The 20,741-nt window shown below is 53.0% G+C and overlaps 1 protein-coding gene across 2 annotated transcripts in view; it reads right to left on the bottom strand.

Annotated features, from left to right (window-relative positions):
• The window catches only part of CUL4B (cullin 4B), a 181,458-nt gene that overhangs the window by 72,415 nt on the left and 88,302 nt on the right, over positions 1–20,741 (bottom strand). For both annotated transcript variants that reach the window (XM_075323898.1, XM_075323897.1), the window contains 2 exons: positions 8,867–8,985; positions 8,599–8,791 (listed from right to left, as the gene is read on the bottom strand). In XM_075323898.1, coding sequence (XP_075180013.1) covers positions 8,599–8,791; positions 8,867–8,985 — 312 coding nt within the window. The remainder of the gene's footprint in view (positions 1–8,598; positions 8,792–8,866; positions 8,986–20,741) is intronic.

The following is a 20,741-nucleotide window of genomic DNA, read 5'->3' as shown; positions in this document are numbered from 1 at the left end:
GGTGACCGGTGTGGCTTACCAACCGCTGGTGTCCTCCAGATTCCCTGTCGTGGGTCCCCCAGAGCTGTAGAGCTGTGCAGCTGCAGCATACACCGGCAGAATGCCATACATGGCCGCCGGAGCTCTCAAGGGGGGAGTGGAGCCATGGGCGGCGCCGGCAAAAGGCGGGAATCTGGAGGCCCCATAGTGGTCCATGAGAGGGGAGGGGAGACATGCAAAGATGTTCCAGCCCTCTGTCGGTAATCCCGCCCTTACCCCTGACAAGCAGACCCGGGGGCGGGATTTTTCGCGACTAGGCCGCGATGAAGCCGGGGACTAAATTTAAGGCCGTGCCCGACAAGCAGGCACGGCCGGCGCGGAAGTCCGATGAAAAAACAACGGACGGCGCTACTGGGGAGAAAGGCGACCTCTCTCCCCGTACCGTCCCCCCATGGGGACACAGAGTATCTTGAAGGTGCAGGGCCCGGTCCCTGGGGATGAAAACGCTCCGGTCCAGCAGGTTCCACCAGGGGCTGCGGATGGAGCACGGGCTCAGCAGGTGAATGACCGCTTAGGATCCCACTTCTCCCAGAGCCGCATAAGGGATGGTGAAGGAGACGGCATGTGGCTCCAGCCTTTGTACCCGCAATGGGTACCTCAACCTTAACAACACCGCCGACATAGTGGGGTGAGAAGGGAGCATGCCGGGGACCCCATAGGGGACCTCTTTTCTTCCATCCGTCATACTATGTATGAGAAATCTTTTTTTTTTTTTTCTATGAGTGGATGTGTGCCTCCTTCCACACAAAGCATAAAACTGAGGAGCCCGTGATCCACGGGAGGGTGTATAGGCAGAGGGGAGGGATTACACTTTTTTAAAAGTGTAATACTTTGTGTGGCCTCCGGAGGCAGAAGCTATACACCCAATTGTCTGGGTCTCCCAATGGAGCGACAAAGAAAAATAATTGGACTGCACTCGCACCAGTTTTAATCTATGAGACAGTGTCCTCTTGCTTAATTTTCTACGGCACGAATTGTGCTCTCTGTGCAATTGCAGCATGCTGTGTTTTGCACAGAGTATCGGCTCACGTGTGTGTAAAATCGCACTGCACTCGCATGTTATGTGACTGAAGTGCAGTGCATGCAGAGATAGACAGCGGAGGAGATTGGGAGAAAGTGCTCCCTCCACAAGATCGCATCACAGTCGCATGACCCTCGGCTGACACCCGCAGCAGAGTGTCATTAGCATATCGCTTCTGATGCTCTCACATCGGAAGCGGTGCGCGAGTGGACAAGAGCCTTATACTGGTTATACTGAAATCTGATAGTTTCCTGCTGGGTTCACTTTGAAACACGTAGAAATAAAACCGCCTGCATAACTGCATCCCGTATATTGGCTCCTTTACTACCCATCCAGCAGTGCAGAGGTCACCACATTACTCTGGAATTCCAGCACAACATCCTCTAATGTAAGTAATGGGCATAGATAAATCCACAGGGCATCCACCTTTGCTTTTCTGTACAACATACTTTTACATGGCATTAAATGTAAACAGCAAAAGGTAAGAAATCCGGATTGCACAGTGCGCACGCAAGCAATGTACCATAAAATACAGGCCAAACCTACAAAAGGTACTTCAGCCTCCAGCACGCTACAAGAGTGATGATCCTTAATAGAGAGCAGATAAATATGCGATTTCTATGAAAGGTACTAGGCTAATAAGGATTAGATTAGACTGTAACCGGCTCTTCCACATTACATGTAACTGACTGCATATATGGCTGCTCTTATATCTGTCAGCATTTGCACACACTTTCCAGCACACAAATATTCAGTAAGTAAAAGGGTCACAGAGTATTTAAAAGGAAACCGTCACCAGATTTGTCCCCTATATATGCTGCAGTCACCACCAGTAAGCCTTTTATACAGCATTCCAGAACCCTGTATATAACAGCCCAGGCCGCTCTGTATAATGTAAAAGAAGGGAATTTTGTTACTTACCGTAAATTCCTTTTCTTCTAGCTCTTATTGGGAGACCCAGACGATTGGGGTATAGCTACTGCCCTCTGGAGGCCACACAAAGCACTACATTAAAAGTGCAAGGCCCCTCCTCCTCTGGCTATACCCCCCCGTGGTATCACGGGTTCTCCAGTTTTAGTGCCAAAGCAAGAAGGAGGAAGCCAATAACTGGTTTAAACAAATTAACTCCGAATAACATCGGAGAACTGAAAAACCGTTCAACATGAACAACATGTGTACCCGCAAACAACAAAAAAAAAACATCCCGAAGGACAACAGGGCGGGTGCTGGGTCTCCCAATAAGAGCTAGAAGAAAAGGAATTTACGGTAAGTAACAAAATTCCCTTCTTCTTCAGCGCTCTATTGGGAGACCCAGACGATTGGGACGTCCAAAAGCTGTCCCTGGGTGGGTAAATAAATACCTCATGTTAGAGCTGCAAAACAGCCCTCCCCTACGGGGGTGTCACTGCCGCCTGCAGGACTCTTCTACCTAAGCTGGCATCCGCCGAAGCATAGGTATGCACCTGATAATGCTTGGTGAAAGTGTGCAGACTGGACCAGGTAGCTGCCTGGCACACCTGTTGAGCCGAAGCCTGGTGACGTAATGCCCAGGACGCACCCACGGCTCTGGTGGAGTGGGCTTTTAGCCCTGAAGGAACCGGAAGCCCCGCAGAACGGTAGGCCTCTAGAATTGGTTCTTTGATCCATCGAGCCAGGGTGGCTTTAGAAGCCTGCAACCCCTTGCGCGGACCAGCGACAAGGACGAAAAGTGCATCGGCACGGCGTATGGGCGCCGTGCGGGAAATGTAGATTCTGAGTGCTCTCACCAGATCTAGCAAACGTAAGGCCTTTTCATACCGGTGAACCGGATGAGGGCAAAAAGAAGGCAAGGAAATATCCTGATTAAGATGAAAAGAGGATACGACCTTAGGGAGAAACTCCGGAATGGGGCGCAGCACAACCTTGTCCTGGTGGAACACCAGGAAGGGAGCCTTAGATGACAGAGCTGCCAGCTCAGACACTCGCCGAAGCGATGTGATTGCAACAAGAAACGCCACTTTCTGCGACAGCCGAGAAAAGGAAACTTCCTTCAGAGGCTCGAAGGGCGGCTTCTGGAGAGCAACTAGTACCCTGTTCAGATCCCATGGATCTAACGGTCGCTTGTACGGGGGCACAATATGACAGACCCCCTGCAGGAACGTGCGCACCTTAGGAAGACGTGCTAGACGCTTCTGAAAAAACACGGATAGTGCCGAAACTTGCCCTTTAAGGGAGCTGAGCGACAAGCCCTTTTCTAACCCCGATTGCAGGAAGGAAAGAAACTTGGGCAATGCAAATGGCCAGGGAGACACTCCCTGAGCAGAGCACCAGGACAAGAAAATCTTCCACGTTCTGTGGTAGATCTTAGCCGAATTCGACTTTCTAGCTTGTCTCATTGTGGCAATGACTCCCTGAGATAATCCAGCAGATGCTAGGATCCAGGACTCAATGGCCACACAGTCAGGTTCAGGGCCGCAGAATTCTGATGGAAAAACGGCCCTTGGGACAGTAAGTCTGGTCGGTCTGGCAGTGACCACGGTCGACCGATCGTGAGATGCCACAGATCCGGATACCACGACCTCCTCGGCCAGTCTGGAGCGACGAGTATGACGCGGCTGCACTCGGATCTGATCTTGCGTAGCACTCTGGGCAAGAGCGCCAGAGGCGGAAACACGTATGGGAGCTGAAACTGCGACCAATCTTGAACCAAGGCGTCTGCCGCCAGAGCTCTTTGATCGCGCGACCTCGCCATGAATGCCGGGACCTTGTTGTTGTGCCGGGATGCCATTAGGTCGACGTCCGGCACTCCCCAGCGGCGACAGATTTCCTGAAACACGTCCGGGTGAAGGGACCATTCCCCTGCGTCCATGCCCTGGCGACTGAGGAAGTCTGCTTCCCAGTTTTCTACGCCTGGGATGTGAACCGCGGATATGGTGGATGCTCTGTCCTCCACCCACATTAGAATGCGCCGGACTTCTTGGAAGGCTTGCCGACTGCGCGTCCCTCCTTGGTGGTTGATGTATGCCACCGCTGTGGAGTTGTCCGATTGGATTCGGATCTGCTTTCCTTCCAGCCACTGTTGGAAGGCCAGTAGAGCAAGATACACTGCTCTGATCTCCAGAACATTGATCTGAAGGGTGGACTCCTGCGGAGTCCACGTCCCCTGAGCCCTGTGGTGGAGAAATACTGCTCCCCACCCTGACAGACTCGCATCTGTCGTGACTACTGCCCAGGATGGGGGCAGGAAGGATCTTCCCTGAGACAATGATGTGGGAAGGAGCCACCATTGTAGAGAGTCTTTGGCCGTCTGGGAAAGCGAGACTTTCCTGTCCAGGGACGTTGACTTCCCGTCCCATTGGCGGAGAATGTCCCATTGAAGTGGGCGCAGATGAAACTGCGCAAAGGGAACTGCTTCCATGGCTGCCACCATCTTCCCTAGGAAATGCATGAGGCGCCGCAAGGGATGCAACTGGCCCTGCAGGAGAGATTGCACCCCTGTCTGTAGTGACCGCTGCTTGTCCAGCGGAAGCTTCACTATCGCTGCTAGAGTATGAAACTCCATGCCAAGATACGTTAGTGACTGAGTCGGTGATAGGATCGACTTTGGAAAGTTGATGATCCATCCGAAAGACTGTAGAGTCTCCAGCGTAGCATTCAGGCTGAGTTGGCATGCCTCCTGAGAGGGAGCTTTGACCAATAAGTCGTCTAGGTAAGGAATCACCGAGTGTCCCTGAGAGTGCAAGACTGCTACCACCGCCGCCATGACCTTGGTGAAGACCCGTGGGGCTGTCGCCAGACCAAATGGAAGAGCTACGAACTGAAAATGGTCGTCTCCTATCACAAAACGTAGAAAACGTTGATGTTCTGTAGCAATTGGCACGTGGAGATAAGCATCTTTGATGTCTATTGAGGCAAGGAAGTCTCCTCTGGACATTGAGGCAATGACAGAGCGGAGAGTTTCCATCCGGAACCTCCTGGCGTGCACATGTTTGTTGAGCCGTTTTAGGTCCAGAACAGGACGGAACGAGCCGTCCTTTTTTGGAACCACAAAGAGATTGGAGTAAAACCCTTGCCCTTGTTCCTGAGGAGGGACTGGGATAACCACTCCTTCCGCTTTTAGGGAATCCACCGCCTGCAGCAGAGCATCTGCTCGGTCTGGACGTGGGGAGGTTCTGAAGAACCGAGCTGGAGGACGAGAATTGAACTCGGTTCTGTACCCGCGAGACAAAATGTCCGTCACCCACCGGTCTTTGACCTGTGACATCCAAATGCCGGAAAAGCGGGAGAGCCTGCCCCCGACCGGCGATGCGGAGGGGGGGGGGCTGGAAGTCATGAGGTAGCCGCTTTGGAAGCGGTACCTCCATTTGCTTTCTTGGGGCGTGTGTGAGTCCGCCACGAATCTGAGTTTCTTTGCGTCCTCTGAGTCCCTTTGGACGAGGTAAATGGTGTCTTGCCCGAACCTCGAAAGGACTGAAACCTCTGCTGCCACTTTTTCTGCTGAGGTTTGGGTGTTCTGGGTTGTGGTAAAGAGGAGTCTTTACCCTTGGACTGCTTAATGATGTCAGCCAATGGCTCGCCAAACAGTCTCTCTCTAGACAAAGGCAAACTGGTTAAACATTTTTTGGAACCAGCATCTGCTTTCCAGTCCTTTAACCACAAGGCTCTGCGCAAAACTACCGAATTGGCGGACGCCATTGAGGTGCGACTGGTAGATTCTAGGACCGCATTGATAGCGTAAGACGCAAACGCCGACATCTGCGTGGTAAGGTGCGCCACTTGCGGCACTGCTGGATGCATGATAGCATCCACTTTTGCTAAGCCAGCTGAAATAGCCTGGAGTGCCCATACGGCTGCGAATGCCGGAGCAAACGACGCGCCTATAGCTTCATAGACAGATTTTAACCAAAGGTCCATCTGTCTGTCATTGGCATCTTTAAGTGAAGCGCCATCCTCCACTGCAACTATGGATCTAGCTGCAAGTTTGGAAATCGGGGGGTCTACCTTTGGACACTGTGTCCAGCGCTTGACCACCTCAGGGGGGAAAGGGAAACGCGTATCTTTAGATCGTTTAGAGAAACGCCTTTCTGGGTGAGCGTCGTGCTTCTGGATTGATTCTCTGAAGTCAGAGTGATCTAACAAAGCACTCAATTTACGCTTGGGATAAAGGAAACGAAACTTTTCCTGCTCCGCAGCCGCCTCTTCTGCTGAAGGGGCTGGGGGAGAAATATCCAACAGCCTATTGATGGCTGAGATAAGGTCGTCTACCATGGCATCCCCATCCGGGGTATCCAGGTTGAGAGGGGTTCCAGGAGTGGATTCCTGATCACTCTCATCAGACACATCACAGGGAGACTGATTGCGCTGAGACCCTGAGCAGTGTGAAGACGTCGAGGGTCTTTCCCAGCGAGCTCGCTTAGGGTGGCTGGGGCCATCATCTGAGTCATAATCCTCGGCCTGTGAAGCCGGGGACCCCCCTGTGGGCTGGATACATTCCAAGTAAGGGGGACCTGAGGACAGAGGCCTCGCCGTGCCCAGAGACTGAGCCCCATGCATAGATTGCAAGGTCTCAAGGATTTTTGCCATAGATACAGACATATTATCTGCAAAAACTGCAAAGTCCGTCCCTGTCACCGGGGCAGAACTTACAAGCGTCTCAGCCTGGGTCGCTACCTCTCCTGACTCCGGCTGGCGAAGCAGCACCGGGTCGGAGCATTGCACACAATGGGGGTCATCAGAGCCTGCTGGTAGATTAGCCCCACATGCAGCACACGCAGTATACACAGCCCTTTTTGCCTTGGCCGCCTTGCGTTTTGAGGATGACATGTTGCTGCTTCCACAGAGCGATCTGGGATATGCAGCCAGAAGCGCACCTCACAGTGCAAGAAATACAATATCTATATAACTGTATCCAGTACACTGATACACAGTGAGGCACTAGAGGGACCAGCACAGAAAAATCGCTTACCGCCCGCTTAAAAAGCGGGTGTGTGGTCGCCAGATAGCCCCTAGTCCAGGTCTCCCAGAGCCTTGCGTCCTTCCTCCAGCCAGGCATGCATGTAATGGCTGCCGGCGTCTCGAGAGAGGAAGGGGGGCGGGCCCTGGGCGTTCCTGGCCAAGAGCGGGAAGCCTGCTTCCCTCTGTGCCAAGTGAGAGGGCTGGAGCATGTAAATCAGGCTCCAGCCCTCGTCGCTGCTTGCGAACAGCGTCTCTCCCCTACCCTGAATGACAGGGTGGGGGCGGGAACGAAACGGAGCTGCCGGCGTCCTAGGCCCAAAAAGCCGGGGACTAAAGTTATAACCGCCGCCGCCGTAAAAGCGCGGACGGCGGATCCCCGGCGCACCACAAGTCACAGCAGCGCCGCCCGGTCCAGAGGGGGTCGGCGCTGCGTTCCCAAACACAAACAATCCCCCAGTAATCTGTAGGGACACCAACTCCACGTTGCGGTCCCCGGCGCACTATAACACCCAGCCAGCCCGGAGTGTGTCTGTGCCTGCCGGGGACACAGAGTACCTGTAAGATGCAGGGCCCTGTCCCTGATCGTACTCCTGCTCCGAATCCATCAGGTTCTAATGGGTCTGTGGATGGAGCCCGGCATCAGAGCTGAGAGGCCGGCAGGATCCCACTTCCACAGAGCCCTACAAGGGGATGTGGAAGGAAAACAGCATGTCAGGCTCCAGCCCTGTACCAGCAATAGGTACCTCAACCTTACAACACCATCCAGGGGTGAGAAGGGAGCATGCTGGGAACACTATATGTGTCCTCTTTTCTTCCATCCGACATAGTCAGCAGCTACTGCTGACTAAAATCTGTGGAGCTATGCATGGAATGTCTGACCTCCTTCGCACACAAAGCTAAAACTGGAGAACCCGTGATACCACGGGGGGGTATAGCCAGAGGAGGAGGGGCCTTGCACTTTTAATGTAGTGCTTTGTGTGGCCTCCAGAGGGCAGTAGCTATACCCCAATCGTCTGGGTCTCCCAATAGAGCGCTGAAGAAAAGAACTTTTATTATACTCCCCTGCAAGGCAGTTCAGTCTGATGGGCGTCTCTTCTTGCTTCAAGTGGTTGACGCATCCGTCATCCACAGAGGCGTCCATTGCGCTACTGTGCACTTCTCCCTGTCCTGCTGAGGACAGATCAAAGTATAGCAGTGTGCATGTGGTCTATGACCTTTCCCCCGCGCCTGCACACTACAGTACTTAGCTCTGCCCTCTGCTGGGCAGAGACACAAGTGCATGTGCACAGGAGCACAATGGAGGACACTGTGTGGATGACATAGGACGCATCATTCACACAAAGCAAGAAGGGGGGAGACAAGGCGCTAGATCAAGAGCAGCAACGCCCATCAGACCAGACTGTGCTGCAGGCGAGTATAATACAGCGGCCTGGGCTCTTATATACAGCATTCTAGAATGCTGTATATAAGGACTCACTGGTGGTGGCCGCAGCTTATAGGGGACAAATCTGGTGACAGGTTCCCTTTCAATACTCACCTTTTGAAATATTTTAGAATCTGTAAAAAGAGAAAATCATTTTTTTAGCAAGAAAATTCTTACGCACCGATAAGTTCGGCAGGCTTGTTTGGTCTCTTGTTAATAAAAGTTTCAAATGCTTCTTTCATGGCATTGACAAACTTCTCATTCTTCATAAAGCACACATCAATCACGTGGTCCACTTTGTCTTTGAAGTCCAGCAGTTCCTGTACCATGGTTTTATCTTTCTCTGGATTAATGACAATGGTGCTACCAAAGGCCTAAAAATAAATTAGCAATAAATTATAAAGCTCCTATACATTTCTACACATGACAACAATAGACATTTCAGCCACCTTGATGTACTCAATCCAGTGCTGGAGAAGAACTTGCACTCCCCCTCGGACTCTGCTGAATAACTGGTAGAGTAAGGACAGGTCCTGGATCCTGTTCTCGTCCAGAAGGTGATTCAAACCTTTTTATTTGAAATACAAGAATACAGCAGTGTGAATATTGTGTTATACAAATGAAAGAAGGGAATTTTGTATACTTACCGTAAATTCCTTTTCTTCTAGCTCCAATTGGGAGACCCAGACAATTGGGTGTATAGCTACTGCCTCCGGAGGCCACACAAAGTATTACACTAAAAAGTGTAAGGCCCCTCCCCTTCTGGCTATACACCCCCAGTGGGATCACTGGCTCACCAGTTTAGTGCAAAAGCAAGAAGGAGGAAAGCCAATAACTGGTTTAAAGACCAATTCAATCCGAAGAAACATCGGAGAACTGCAACCATTCACATGAACAACATGTGTACCGAAAAAAACCCTAAGAAAACAGGGCGGGCGCTGGGTCTCCCAATTGGAGCTAGAAGAAGAAGGGAATTTTGTTACTTACCGTAAATTCCTTTTCTTCTAGCTCCTATTGGGAGACCCAGACGATTGGGGTGTATAGCTACTGCCTCCGGAGGCCACACAAAGCATTACACTAAAAAGTGTAAGGCCCCTCCCCTTCTGGCTATACACCCCCAGTGGGATCACTGGCTCACCAGTTTTAGTGCAAAAGCAAGAAGGAGGAAAGCCAATAACTGGTTTAAACAAATTCACTCCGAAGTAACATCGGAGAACTGAAAACCATTCAACATGAACAACATGTGTACCCGAAAAACAACCAAAAATCCCGAAGGACAACAGGGCGGGTGCTGGGTCTCCCAATAGGAGCTAGAAGAAAAGGAATTTACGGTAAGTAACAAAATTCCCTTCTTCTTCGGCGCTCCATTGGGAGACCCAGACGATTGGGACGTCCAAAAGCTGTCCCTGGGTGGGTAAAGAAATACCTCCTGTTAGAGCTGCAAAGACAGCCCTCCCCTACGGGGAGGCAACTGCCGCCTGCAGGACTCTTCTACCTAGGCTGGCGTCCGCCGAAGCATAGGTATGCACCTGATAATGTTTGGTGAAAATGTGCAGACTCGACCAGGTAGCTGCCTGGCACACCTGTTGAGCCGTAGCCTGGTGCCGTAATGCCCAGGACGCACCGACGGCTCTGGTAGAATGGGCCTTCCGCCCTGATGGAACCGGAAGCCCAGTAGAACGGTAGGCTTCAAGGATTGGTTCCTTGATCCATCGAGCCAGGGTGGATTTTGCAGCCTGCGATCCCTTGCGCTGACCAGTGACAAGGACAAAGTGCATCCGAGCGGCGCAGGGGCGCCGTGCGGGAATGTAGATTCTGGGTGCTCTACGCCAGATCCAATAATGCAAAGCCATTACATATCGATGAAATGGATAAAAAGAAGGTAAGGAGATATCCTGATTGTGATAAAAAGGGGATACCACCTTAGGGAGAAACTCTGGGATCGGACGCAGCACTACCTTATCTTGGTGAACACCAGGAAGGGAGCTTTGGATGACCGCGCTGCTAGTTCGGACACTCTCCGAAAAGACGTGACCGCTACCAGAAAGGCCACTTTCTGTGAAAGTCGAGAAAGTGAAAACATCCCTCAGAGGCTCGAAGGGCGACTCCTGGAGAGCAATTAATACCCTGTGCAGATCCCATGGGTCTAACGGCCTCTTGTACGGAGGGACAATGTGATCACCCCCCTGCAGGAACCTGCGTACCTGAGGAAGTCGTACTAGGCGCTTCTGAAAGAATACCGACAGCGCTGCGACTTGTCCTTTAAGGGAGCCGAGCGACAAACCTTTTCCCAATCCAGATGCAGGAAGGAGGGAAAAAAAAAAAGGAGACAATGCAAATGGCCAGGGAGACACTCCCTAAGCAGAGCACCAAGATAAGAATAACTTCCACGTCTTGTGGCAGATCTTGGCAGACGTCGGCTTCCTAGCCCGTCTCATGGTGGCAATGACGTCTTGAGATAATCCTGAAGACGCTAGGATCTCGGACTCGATGGCCACACAGTCAGGATCAGGGCCGTAGAATTCAGTGGAAAAAACGGCCCTTGGGACAGTAAGTCTGGCCGGTCTGAGAGTGCCCACGGTTGGCCGACCGTGAGATGCCACAGATCCGGGAACCACGACCTCCTCGGCCAGTCTGGGACGACGAGGATGGCGCGGCGGCAAGCGGAGCTGAGCTTGCGTAGCACTCTGGGCAACAGTGCCAGAGGTGGAAACACATAGGGTAGCTGGAACTGCGACCAATCCTGAACTAGGGCGCCTGCCGCCAGAGCTCTTTGCTCGTGAGACCGCGCCATGAAAATCGGGACCTTGTTGTTGTGCCGAGACGCCATTAGGTCGACTGCCGGCATCCCCCAGCGGCTACAGATTTCCTGACACCATTCTGGGTGCAGAGGCCATGCCCCTGCGTCCATGCCCAGGCGACTGAGGAAGTCTGCTTCCCAATTTCCTACGCCCGGGATGTGAACTGCGGATATGGTGGATGCTCTGTCCCCCACCCTCATCAGAATCCGCCGGATTGCCTGGTAGGGTTGGCGATGCGTGTTCCGCCTTGGTGGGCGATGTCTGCCACCGCTGTGGAATTGTCCGACTGAATTCGGATCTGTTTTCCTTCCAGCCACTGCTGGAAGGCTTGCAGGGCAAGATACACTGCCCAGATTTCCAGAACATTGATCTGAAGGATGGCCTCCTCTGAAGAGAGTCCTTGACCGTCTGAGAAGGGAAACGTTCCTGTCTAGGGACGTCGACTCCCCAACCCATTGGCAAAGCATGTCCCATTGAAGTGGACGCAGATGAAACTGCGCGAAAGTGACTGCCTCTGCATGAAGCGTCTTAAGGGGTGTGACTGGCCTTGAAGGAGAGACTGCACCCCCGTCTGTAGTGAACGCTGCTTGTCCAGCGGAAGCTTCACTATCGCTGAGGGAGTGTGAAACTCCATGCCCAGATATGTCAGCGATTGGGTCGGTGCCCGATGTAACCTTGAAAAGTTGATGATCCACCCGAAACTCTGGAGAGTCTCCAGCGCCACGTTCAGGCTGTGTTGGCATGCCTCTTGAGAGGGTGCCTTGACAAGTGGATCGTCCCAGTAAGGATCACAGAGTGACCCTGAGAGTGCAGGACTGCTCCCACTGCTGCCCTGAACTTGGTGAAAACCCGTAGGGCTGTCGCCAGACCGAAGGGCAGGGCTACGCACTGAAGATGCTCGTCTTCAATAACGAAAACGCAGCAAACGCTGGTGCTCTGGAGCAATCGGCACGTGGAGATAAGCATCCTGATGTCTATTGATGCTAGGAAATCTCCTTGAGACATTGAGGCAATGACGGAGCGGAGGGTTACATCCGGAACCGCCTGGCCTTCACGTGCTTGGTGAGCAGTTTTAGGTCCAGAACGGAACGGAAAGAGCCACCCCTTTTTTGGCACCCCAATCAGATTGGAGGAAAAAACCGTGTCTTGTTCCTGAAGAGGAACAGGGATTACCACTCCTTCTGCCTGCAGAAGAGCATCGGCTCGGTGGGGGGAGGGGGGGGAAGTTCTGAAGAATCGAGTCGGAGGACGAGAACAGAGCTCTATCCTGTACACGTGAGACACCATGTCTCTCACCCACCGGTCTGTGACCTGTGGCAGCTAAATGTCGCCAAGCGGGAGATTCTGCCACCAACCGCGGATGCGGAGAGAGAGAGCTGAAAGTCATGAGGAGGCCGCCTTGGTAGCGGTTCCTCCTGCTGCCTTCCTTGGGCGTGATTGAGCCCGGCCGGAATCTGAGCCCCTCTGAGCCTTTTGAGCCCTTTTGGACGAGGACAATTGGGACCTGTCCGAGCCTGGGAAGGACCAACCTCGACTGTCCCCCCAGGACAGCATTACTAGGGTAAGTCGCAATGCAGACATTGCGAGGTCAAGGACACCACCTGCGGCACAGATGTACATGTGCTCAAGACCAGCTGCGCAAGCCCAGCTGAAATAGGTTAGAGTGCCCATACGGCTGCGAATGCCGGAGCAACCGACACGCTGATAGCTTCACAGACAGATTCCAACCAGAGGTCCATCTGTCTGTCAATGGCATCTTTAAGTGAAGTCCCATCTCCACTGCAACTATGGATCTAGCCGCAAGCCTGGAGATTGGGGGATCCACCTTTGGACCCTGGGTCTAGCGCTTTACCACGTCAGGGGAAAGGGATAACGTGTATCCTTAATACGTTTGGAGAAAACGCTTATCTGGTAAGCGTGGTGTTTCTGAACTGCTTCTCTGAAGTCAGCGTGGCCAGAAAAGTACTCAATATACGCATGAGTACTGAAAAAGGATTTCTCCTGCTGTGAAGCTGACTCCTCCACTGGGGGAGCTGAGGGAGAAATATCCAACATTCCATTGATGGACGCTATAAGATCATTCACTATGGCGTCACCATCCGGTGTATCCGGATTGAGAGCGGTGTCAGGACCAAAGCCCTGATCAGCTACGTCTGCCTCATCATACAGAGAGTCCTCCTGCTGGGACCTTGACCAGTGATGAAGCCGAGTGCCGCACCCAGCGAGCTAGCTTAGGCTGTCTGAGACTGTCGTCCGTGTCAGAGCCTTCACCCTGGAATGCCTGGGACCCCCCCGGAGCACTGAGTACGTTCCAAATGAGGGTGGCCAGGGAGCATTAATCAAGATTGCCCATGGCCTGTCTGGACTGCAAAGTCTCTATCCCATGACAATCTAGCAGCCGAAACTGCAACTCCTTCCCTGTCCCTGGACAGGGTTCACAGGTGGTTCCTTTGGCCACCTCTAGTAGAGACCCCGGCTGACCAAGTGCTACAGGGGAGCATTGCACACAATGGGGGTCAGTGGAACCTGCCGGTGGAACAGTATCACATGCAGGAAAAACAGCATAGGAAGCCTGTGTTGCTTTTTTGCTGCTGCATTAAAGCCATCTATGCAATGTATAGTATACAAGCATAAACACTTCAGCACATGCAATACAAGCAGCATAGAAAGCCTGTGCCTTGGCACCCTTGCTTTTTTGCTGCTGTTGTCCAGCCATCTAGGAGAATATAGCCCAGAGTAGCGATCGTACAGTGCAATGTATAGCATACAAGCATAAGTACAAATGAACACTTCAGCACCTGCAATACAAGCAGCCTATAAAGCCTGTGCCTTGGCACCCATGCTTTTTTGCTGCTGTTGTCCAGCCCTCTAGGAGAATAAGCCAAGAGTAGCGACCGTACAGTGCAATGTATAGCATACAAGCATAAGTACAAATGAACACTTCAGCACATGCAATACAAGCAGCCTAGAAAACCTGTGCCTTAACACCCTTGCTTTTTTGCTGCTGTTATCTCGCCATCTAGGAGGGCATATAGCCAAAGATAGCGACCTACAGTGCAGTGTATAGCATACAAGCATAAAATACAAATGGACACTTCGGTATTTAGTGGGGTCAGCACTTCAGGTGCTGCTTACCGCCCGCCTATAACGCGGGTGTGTGGTCGCCAGAGCCCTGTGTTGGTTGCCCAGAGCTTGTCTCCGTTCCCCAGCTCGAACTGCGTGCAGGAATGGCTGCCGGCGTCCTTCTCCAGCTCGTGTGACGAGGGGCGGGCCGTGGGCGTGCCCCAGACAAGAGCGGGAAACTGGCGTCCCACTGTGTCCAGTGAAGGGGGCTGGAGAATGCAAAGCAGACTCCAGCCCTCGGCGCTGACTGTCTGTACAGCGTCCCGCCTCTCCCCTGACTGGCAGGGCTGGAGGCGGGAACGAAACGAAAACTAGGCCGCAAAGCCGGGGACTCGAGTAATAAGCGCGGCCGTCCATGTGCACGGCCAGCGCGGAAGTCCCCGGCGCACCACAAGTCCCAGCCGCGCCACAATGTAAAAAACACCCAGCAGCGGCCGGCGCGGCAGTTCCCAATACATAAATTCACTCAGCTAAGCTGCAGTGAATAATAGCACGAGCGCACCGCGCTGTTACCCCCGGCGCACTAACACTCCCAGCAATGCTGGTGTGTGTGTGCGCGCTTGCCCGGGGACACAGAGTACCTTAATGTAGCAGGGCCTGTCCCTGACGATACTCAGCTCCATATCCAGCAGGTTCTCTGGGTCTGTGGATGGAGCCCGGTCTCAGTGCCTGGAGACCTGTAAGATCCCACTTCGCCCAGAGCCCTGAGGGGGGATGGGGAAGGAAAACAGCATGTGGGCTCCAGCCTCCGTACCCGCAATGGGTACCTCAACCTTAACAAACACCCGACAAAAGTGGGGTGAGAAGGGAGCATGCTGGGGGCCCCATATGGGCCCACTTTTCTTCCATCCGACATAGTCAGCAGCTGCTGCTGACTAAAAACAGTGGAGCTATGCGTGGATGTCTGACCTCCTTCGCACAAAGCAGAAAACTGGTGAGCCAGTGATCCCACTGGGGGTGTATAGCCAGAAGGGGAGGGGCCTTACACTTTTTAGTGTAATGCTTTGTGTGGCCTCCGGAGGCAGTAGCTATACACCCCAATCGTCTGGGTCTCCCAATGGAGCGCCGAAGAAAAGGAATTTACGGTAAGTATACAAAATTCCCTTCTTCTTTGTCGCTCCATTGGGAGACCCAGACAATTGGGACGTCCAAAAGCAGTCCCTGGGTGGGTAAAAGAATACCTCGTGGTAGGGCCGTCAAACAGCCCTTTCGTACAGGTGGGCAACCGCCGCCTGAAGGACTTGTCTACCTAGGCTGGCGTCTGCCGAAGCGTAGGTATGCACCTGATAATGCTTGGTAAAAGTGTGCAGACTCGACCAGGTAGGTGCCTGGCACACCTGCTGAGCCGTAGCCTGGTGCCGTAATGCCCAGGACGCACCCACGGCTCTGGTAGAATGGGCATTCAGCCCTGAGGGAACCGGGAGCCTAGCAGAACGGTAGGTTTCAAGAATTGGTTCCTTGATCCACCGAGTCAGGGTGGATTTGGAAGCTAGCGACCCTTTACGCTGACCAGCGACAAGGACAAAGAGTGCATCCGGGCGGCACAGGAGCGCCGTGCGGGAATGTAGATCCTGAGTGCTCTCACCAGATCCAACAGATGCAAATCCTTTTCAAATTGATGGACTGGATGAGGACACAAAGAAGGTAAGGTGATATCTTGATTGAGATGAAAGTGGGATACCACCTTAGGGAGAAAGTCCGGAACTGGACGCCGAACCCCCTTGTCCTGGTGAAGACCAGGAATGGAGATTTGCATGACAGCGCTGCTAGCTCGGACACTCTCTGAAGAGACGTGACCGCTACTAGAAAGGCCACTTTCTGTGAAAGACGGAAAAGGGAAACAACTTTCAAAGGCTCGAAAGGCGGCTTCAAGAGAGTCATTAGAACCTTGTTCAGACTCCAGAGCTCTAATGGCCGCTTGTACGGAGTGATGAGAAGACAAACTCCCTGCAGGAACGTGCATACCTGCGGAAGTCGGCTAGGCGTTTCTGAAAAAATACAGATAGCGCTGAGACTTGTCCTTTAAGGGAGCTGAGCGACCAACCATTTTCCAACCAAGATTGTAGGAAGGAAGGAAAAATAGGCGATGCCAATGGCCAGGGAGAACTCCTTGAGCAGAGCACCAAGATAAGAATATCTACCACGATCTGTGGTAGATCTTGGCGGACGTTGGCTTCTTGGCCTGCGTCATGGTGACAACCACTCCTGAGATAATCCTGAAGACGCTAGGATCCAGGACTCAATGGCTACACCGTCATGTTCAGGGCCGCAGAGTTCAGATGGAAAAAAGGGCCCTTGAAACAGCAAGTCTGGTCGGTCTGGTAGTGCCCACGGATGGCCTACCGTGAGGTACCACAGATCCGGGAACCCCGACCTCCTCGGCCAATCTGGAGCGACGAGGATGGCGCGGCGACAGTCGGACTTGATCTTGCGCAGCACTCTGGGCAACAATGCCAGAGGAGGGACACATAAGGTAGCCGGGACTGCGACCAATGTTGAACTGAGGCGTCCGCCGCCAGAGCTCGATGATCGTGAGACTGTGCTATGAAGCCGGAACAAAGTTGTTGTGCCGTGACGCCATTATGTCGACGTCCGGCATCCCGCAGCGGCGACAGGTCTCCTGAAACCCGTCCGGGTGAAGAAACCATTCCCCTGCGTCCATACCCTGGCGACTGAGGAAGTCTGCTTCCTAGTTTACCACGCCTGGGATGTGAACTGCGGATATGGTGGATGCCGTGTCTTCCACCCACGTCAGAATCCGCCGGCTTCCTGGAAGGCTTGCCGGCTGCGTGTTCTTCCGTGGTGGTTGATGTATGCCACCGCTGTGGAGATATCCGACTGAATTCGGATGTGCTTGCTTTTCAGCCACTGCTGGAAGGCTTGTAGGACAAGATACACTGCTCTGATTTCCAGAACATTGATCTGAGGGGTGGACTCTTGCTGAATCCACGTACCCTGAGTCCTGTGGCAGAGAAAAACTGCTCCCCACTCTGATAGACTCGTGCCTGTCGTAACTACCGCCCGGGATGGGGGTAGGAAGGACCTTTTTTCTGACCATGAGGTGGGAAGAAGCCACCACCGTAGAGATTCTTTGGCCGCCTGAGAAGGGAGACGTCTCTGTCGATGGGCGTCGACTTCCCGTCTCATTGGCGGAGAATGTCCCATTGTAGTGGACGCAGATGAAACTGCGCGAAAGGGACTGCCGCCATTGCTACCACCTTACGTGAGAAGTGGATGAGGCGTCTCAATGTGTGCGACTGATCCTAAGGAGAGATTGCAGCCTTGTCTGTAGTGAACGCTGTTTGTCTAGCGGAAGCTTCACTATCGCTGAGAGAGTATGAAACTCCATGCCTAGATATGTTAGTGATTGGCCCGGGGTCGGATCTGACTTTGAAAAGTTGATGATCCTCCCGAAACTCTGGAGAGTCTCCAGCGCAGCGTTCGGCTGTGTTGGCATGTTCCTTAAGAGGGTGCCTTGACAAGTAGATCTCCCAAACACGGGATCCCAGAGTGACCTTGAGATTGCAGGACTGGTACTACTGCTGCCATGACCTTAGCGAAGACCCGTGGGGCTATCGCCAGCCGGCAGGCAGAGTTACGAACTGAAGGTGTTCGCGTCTTATAACAAGGTGTAGAAACGCTGGAGCTCTGGATCACTCGGCACGTGGGGATAAGCATCCTTGACGTCTATCGATGTTAGGAAATTTCCTTGAAACATTGAGGCGATGACGGAGCGGGGGGATTACATCCGGAACCGCCTGGTGTTCACGAGCTGGTTGAGCCGTGTTAGATCCAGAACGGGACGGAAATACTCGTCCTTTCTTGGCATCACAAATAATTCGGAGTAAAAACCGTGACCTTGTTCCTGAAGAGGAACGGGGGTCACCACTCGTTGTGCCTTTAGAGTGCCCACCGCCTGCAGAAGAGCATCGGCTCGGTCGGGAGGTGGAGAAGTTCTGAAGAATTGAGTTGGAGGATGAGAACTGAACTCTATCCTGTACCCGTGAGACAGAATGTCTCTCACCCAACGGTCTTTGACCTGTGACAGCGAAATATCGCCAAGGTGCTACCGACCGAGGATGCGGAGAGAGGAGGCCGCAAGTCATGAGGAAGCCTCTTGGAAGTGGGTTTTCAGGCTGTCTTTTTTGGGCGTGACTGAGCCCACCAAGAAACTGAGCTCCTCTGATCCCTTTGAGTCCTCTTTGGACGAGGAGAAATGGGACCTGCCCGAGCCTTGAAAAGACCGAAAACCCCGACTGTCCCTTGGTATGTTGGGGTTTGTTTTGTCTGGGCTGAGGTAAGGAAGAATCCTTACTCTTGAACTGTTTAATGATTACATCTCACGCACACTAAACAGTCGGTCAGCAGAACAAGGCAAACTGGTTAAGCCCTTTTTTGGAAGCAGAATCTGCCTTCCATTCAATTAACACCCAGGCCCTGCGTAAAAACCACGGAGTGAGCGGACGCCACTGCCGTACGGGTCGTAGAGTCCAGGACAGCATTAATCGCATAAGACGCAAATGCAGACATTTGAGCGGTTAAGGATGACACTTGCGTAACAGATGTACGTGTGACCGTGTCCATCTGTGTAAGACAAGCTGAAGTAGCTTGGGTTGCCTCTACGGCTGCGAATGCTGGAGCTAACAGCGCGCCGATAGCCTCATAGATGGATTTCGACCAGAGATCCCTCTGTCTGTCAGTGGCATCTTTAAGTACAGCCCCATCTTCCACTGCAACTATGGATCTAGCTGCAAGCTGGAGATTGGAGGATGCCCCTTGGGACACTGGGGCCATTGCCCACGTCAGGGGGTAGGGATAACGTGTATCCTCAGCCGTTTGGAGAAGCGCTTAACTGGATAAGCGTGGTGTTCCTGGACTGCCTGTGTAAAGTCAGGGTGGTCAAGGAAAGTATTTAATTTACGCTTGGGATACGTGAATGGAATTTCTCCTGCTATGAAGCTGACTCTTCCACTGGAGGAGCTGGGGGAGAAATAACTAACATTCTATTGATGGACGCTATGAGATTATTGACTATGGCGTCACCATCAGGTGTATCCAGATTGAGAGCGGTCTCAGGATTAGATCTTGAGCAGCTACCTCCGCCACATCACACAGAGAGTCCGCTTGCTGGGACCCTGACTAGTGTGACGTGGCCGCTCATAGTGAGCCTCTCAGACTATCTGGGACTGTCGTCCGTGTCAGAGCCGTCACTCTGGGAAGCACATGACCCCTCGGAGCTCAAGTTGTTCCCACTGAGGGGGACCATGGATAATGATGAACAGTGGCCATGGATTTGAGAGACTTGTCTGGACTGCAAGGCTTCTAGTATCATAGCCATAGTCTCAGAAAATCTGTCAGTAAATACTGCAGGCTCCGTCCCCATGTCCTGGACGGTTAGCAGAGACTCCGTATACAATGGGGGTCTATGTACCCTGCCGGCCATATAGCCGTACATGCTGTACCGGCTGCATAGAAAACATGTGCTTCTGCACCTCTGTTTTACACAGACAATATGCTGTTATGTCCTCCGCACAATCAAGGAGGGTATATACAAACATGCAGCTAAACAGTGCAATGCATAGTGAATAAGCATATATGTATATGTGCACTTCGGCACTAGTGGAGTCCCCACAGGTGCTGCTTAACGCCTGGCACAGCGGTTGTGTGACTATCCGAATCCCTGCCAGGGATTCCTAAACTTGTCTCTTCTGTCGCTACAGAAAACACTGACAAGAATGGCTGCCGGCGTCCTGTGTAGAGGAGGAAGCCGTGGGCGTGCCTGAGAAAAAGCGGGAATCCGGCTTCACAGTGCACGCAGTGAGAGGGGTGGAGTATGCAAAGCATACTCCAGCTGTCAGCGCTGCCGGTTTCACAGTGCACACAGTGAGAGGGATGGAGTATGCAAAGCATACTCCAGCTCTCAGCGCTGCCGTGCTGTGCAGCGTCACGCCCCTACCCTGACTGGCAGGTCTGTGGGCGGAAACGAAGTGAGACTAGGCCGCGCAAGCCGGGGACTCGAGTGATAAGCGCGGCCGGCATATAAGCCTTGGTCGGCGCGGAAGTCCCCGGCGCACCACAAGTCCCAGCCGCGCCCGAAATAAAAATGGCAACGGCGGTTAGCGCGGTAGTCCCCCAATACACTAACACACCCAGCGAGCTGTAGTGTGCGATGGCACTAGTGCGGGCAGCGCCGCCGTCCCTGGCGCACTAACACACCCAGCAATGCTGCCGTGTGTCCGTGTGCGGTCCTCACAGGGACACAGAGTACCTTAACGTAGCAGGGCCATGTCCCTGAGGATACTCCGCTCCATGTCCAGCAGAATCCCAGGAGCTGTGGATGGAGCACGGCCTCAGTGCCTGGAGACCGATAGGATCCCACTTCACCCAGAGCCGAAAGGGG

Source organism: Anomaloglossus baeobatrachus, chromosome 9, assembly GCF_048569485.1.
Source record: "Anomaloglossus baeobatrachus isolate aAnoBae1 chromosome 9, aAnoBae1.hap1, whole genome shotgun sequence".
Lineage (NCBI taxonomy): Eukaryota > Metazoa > Chordata > Amphibia > Anura > Aromobatidae > Anomaloglossus > Anomaloglossus baeobatrachus.
The sequence above is the reverse complement of the archived record's forward strand: the minus strand, read 5'-3'. Positions and strand labels throughout refer to the sequence as shown.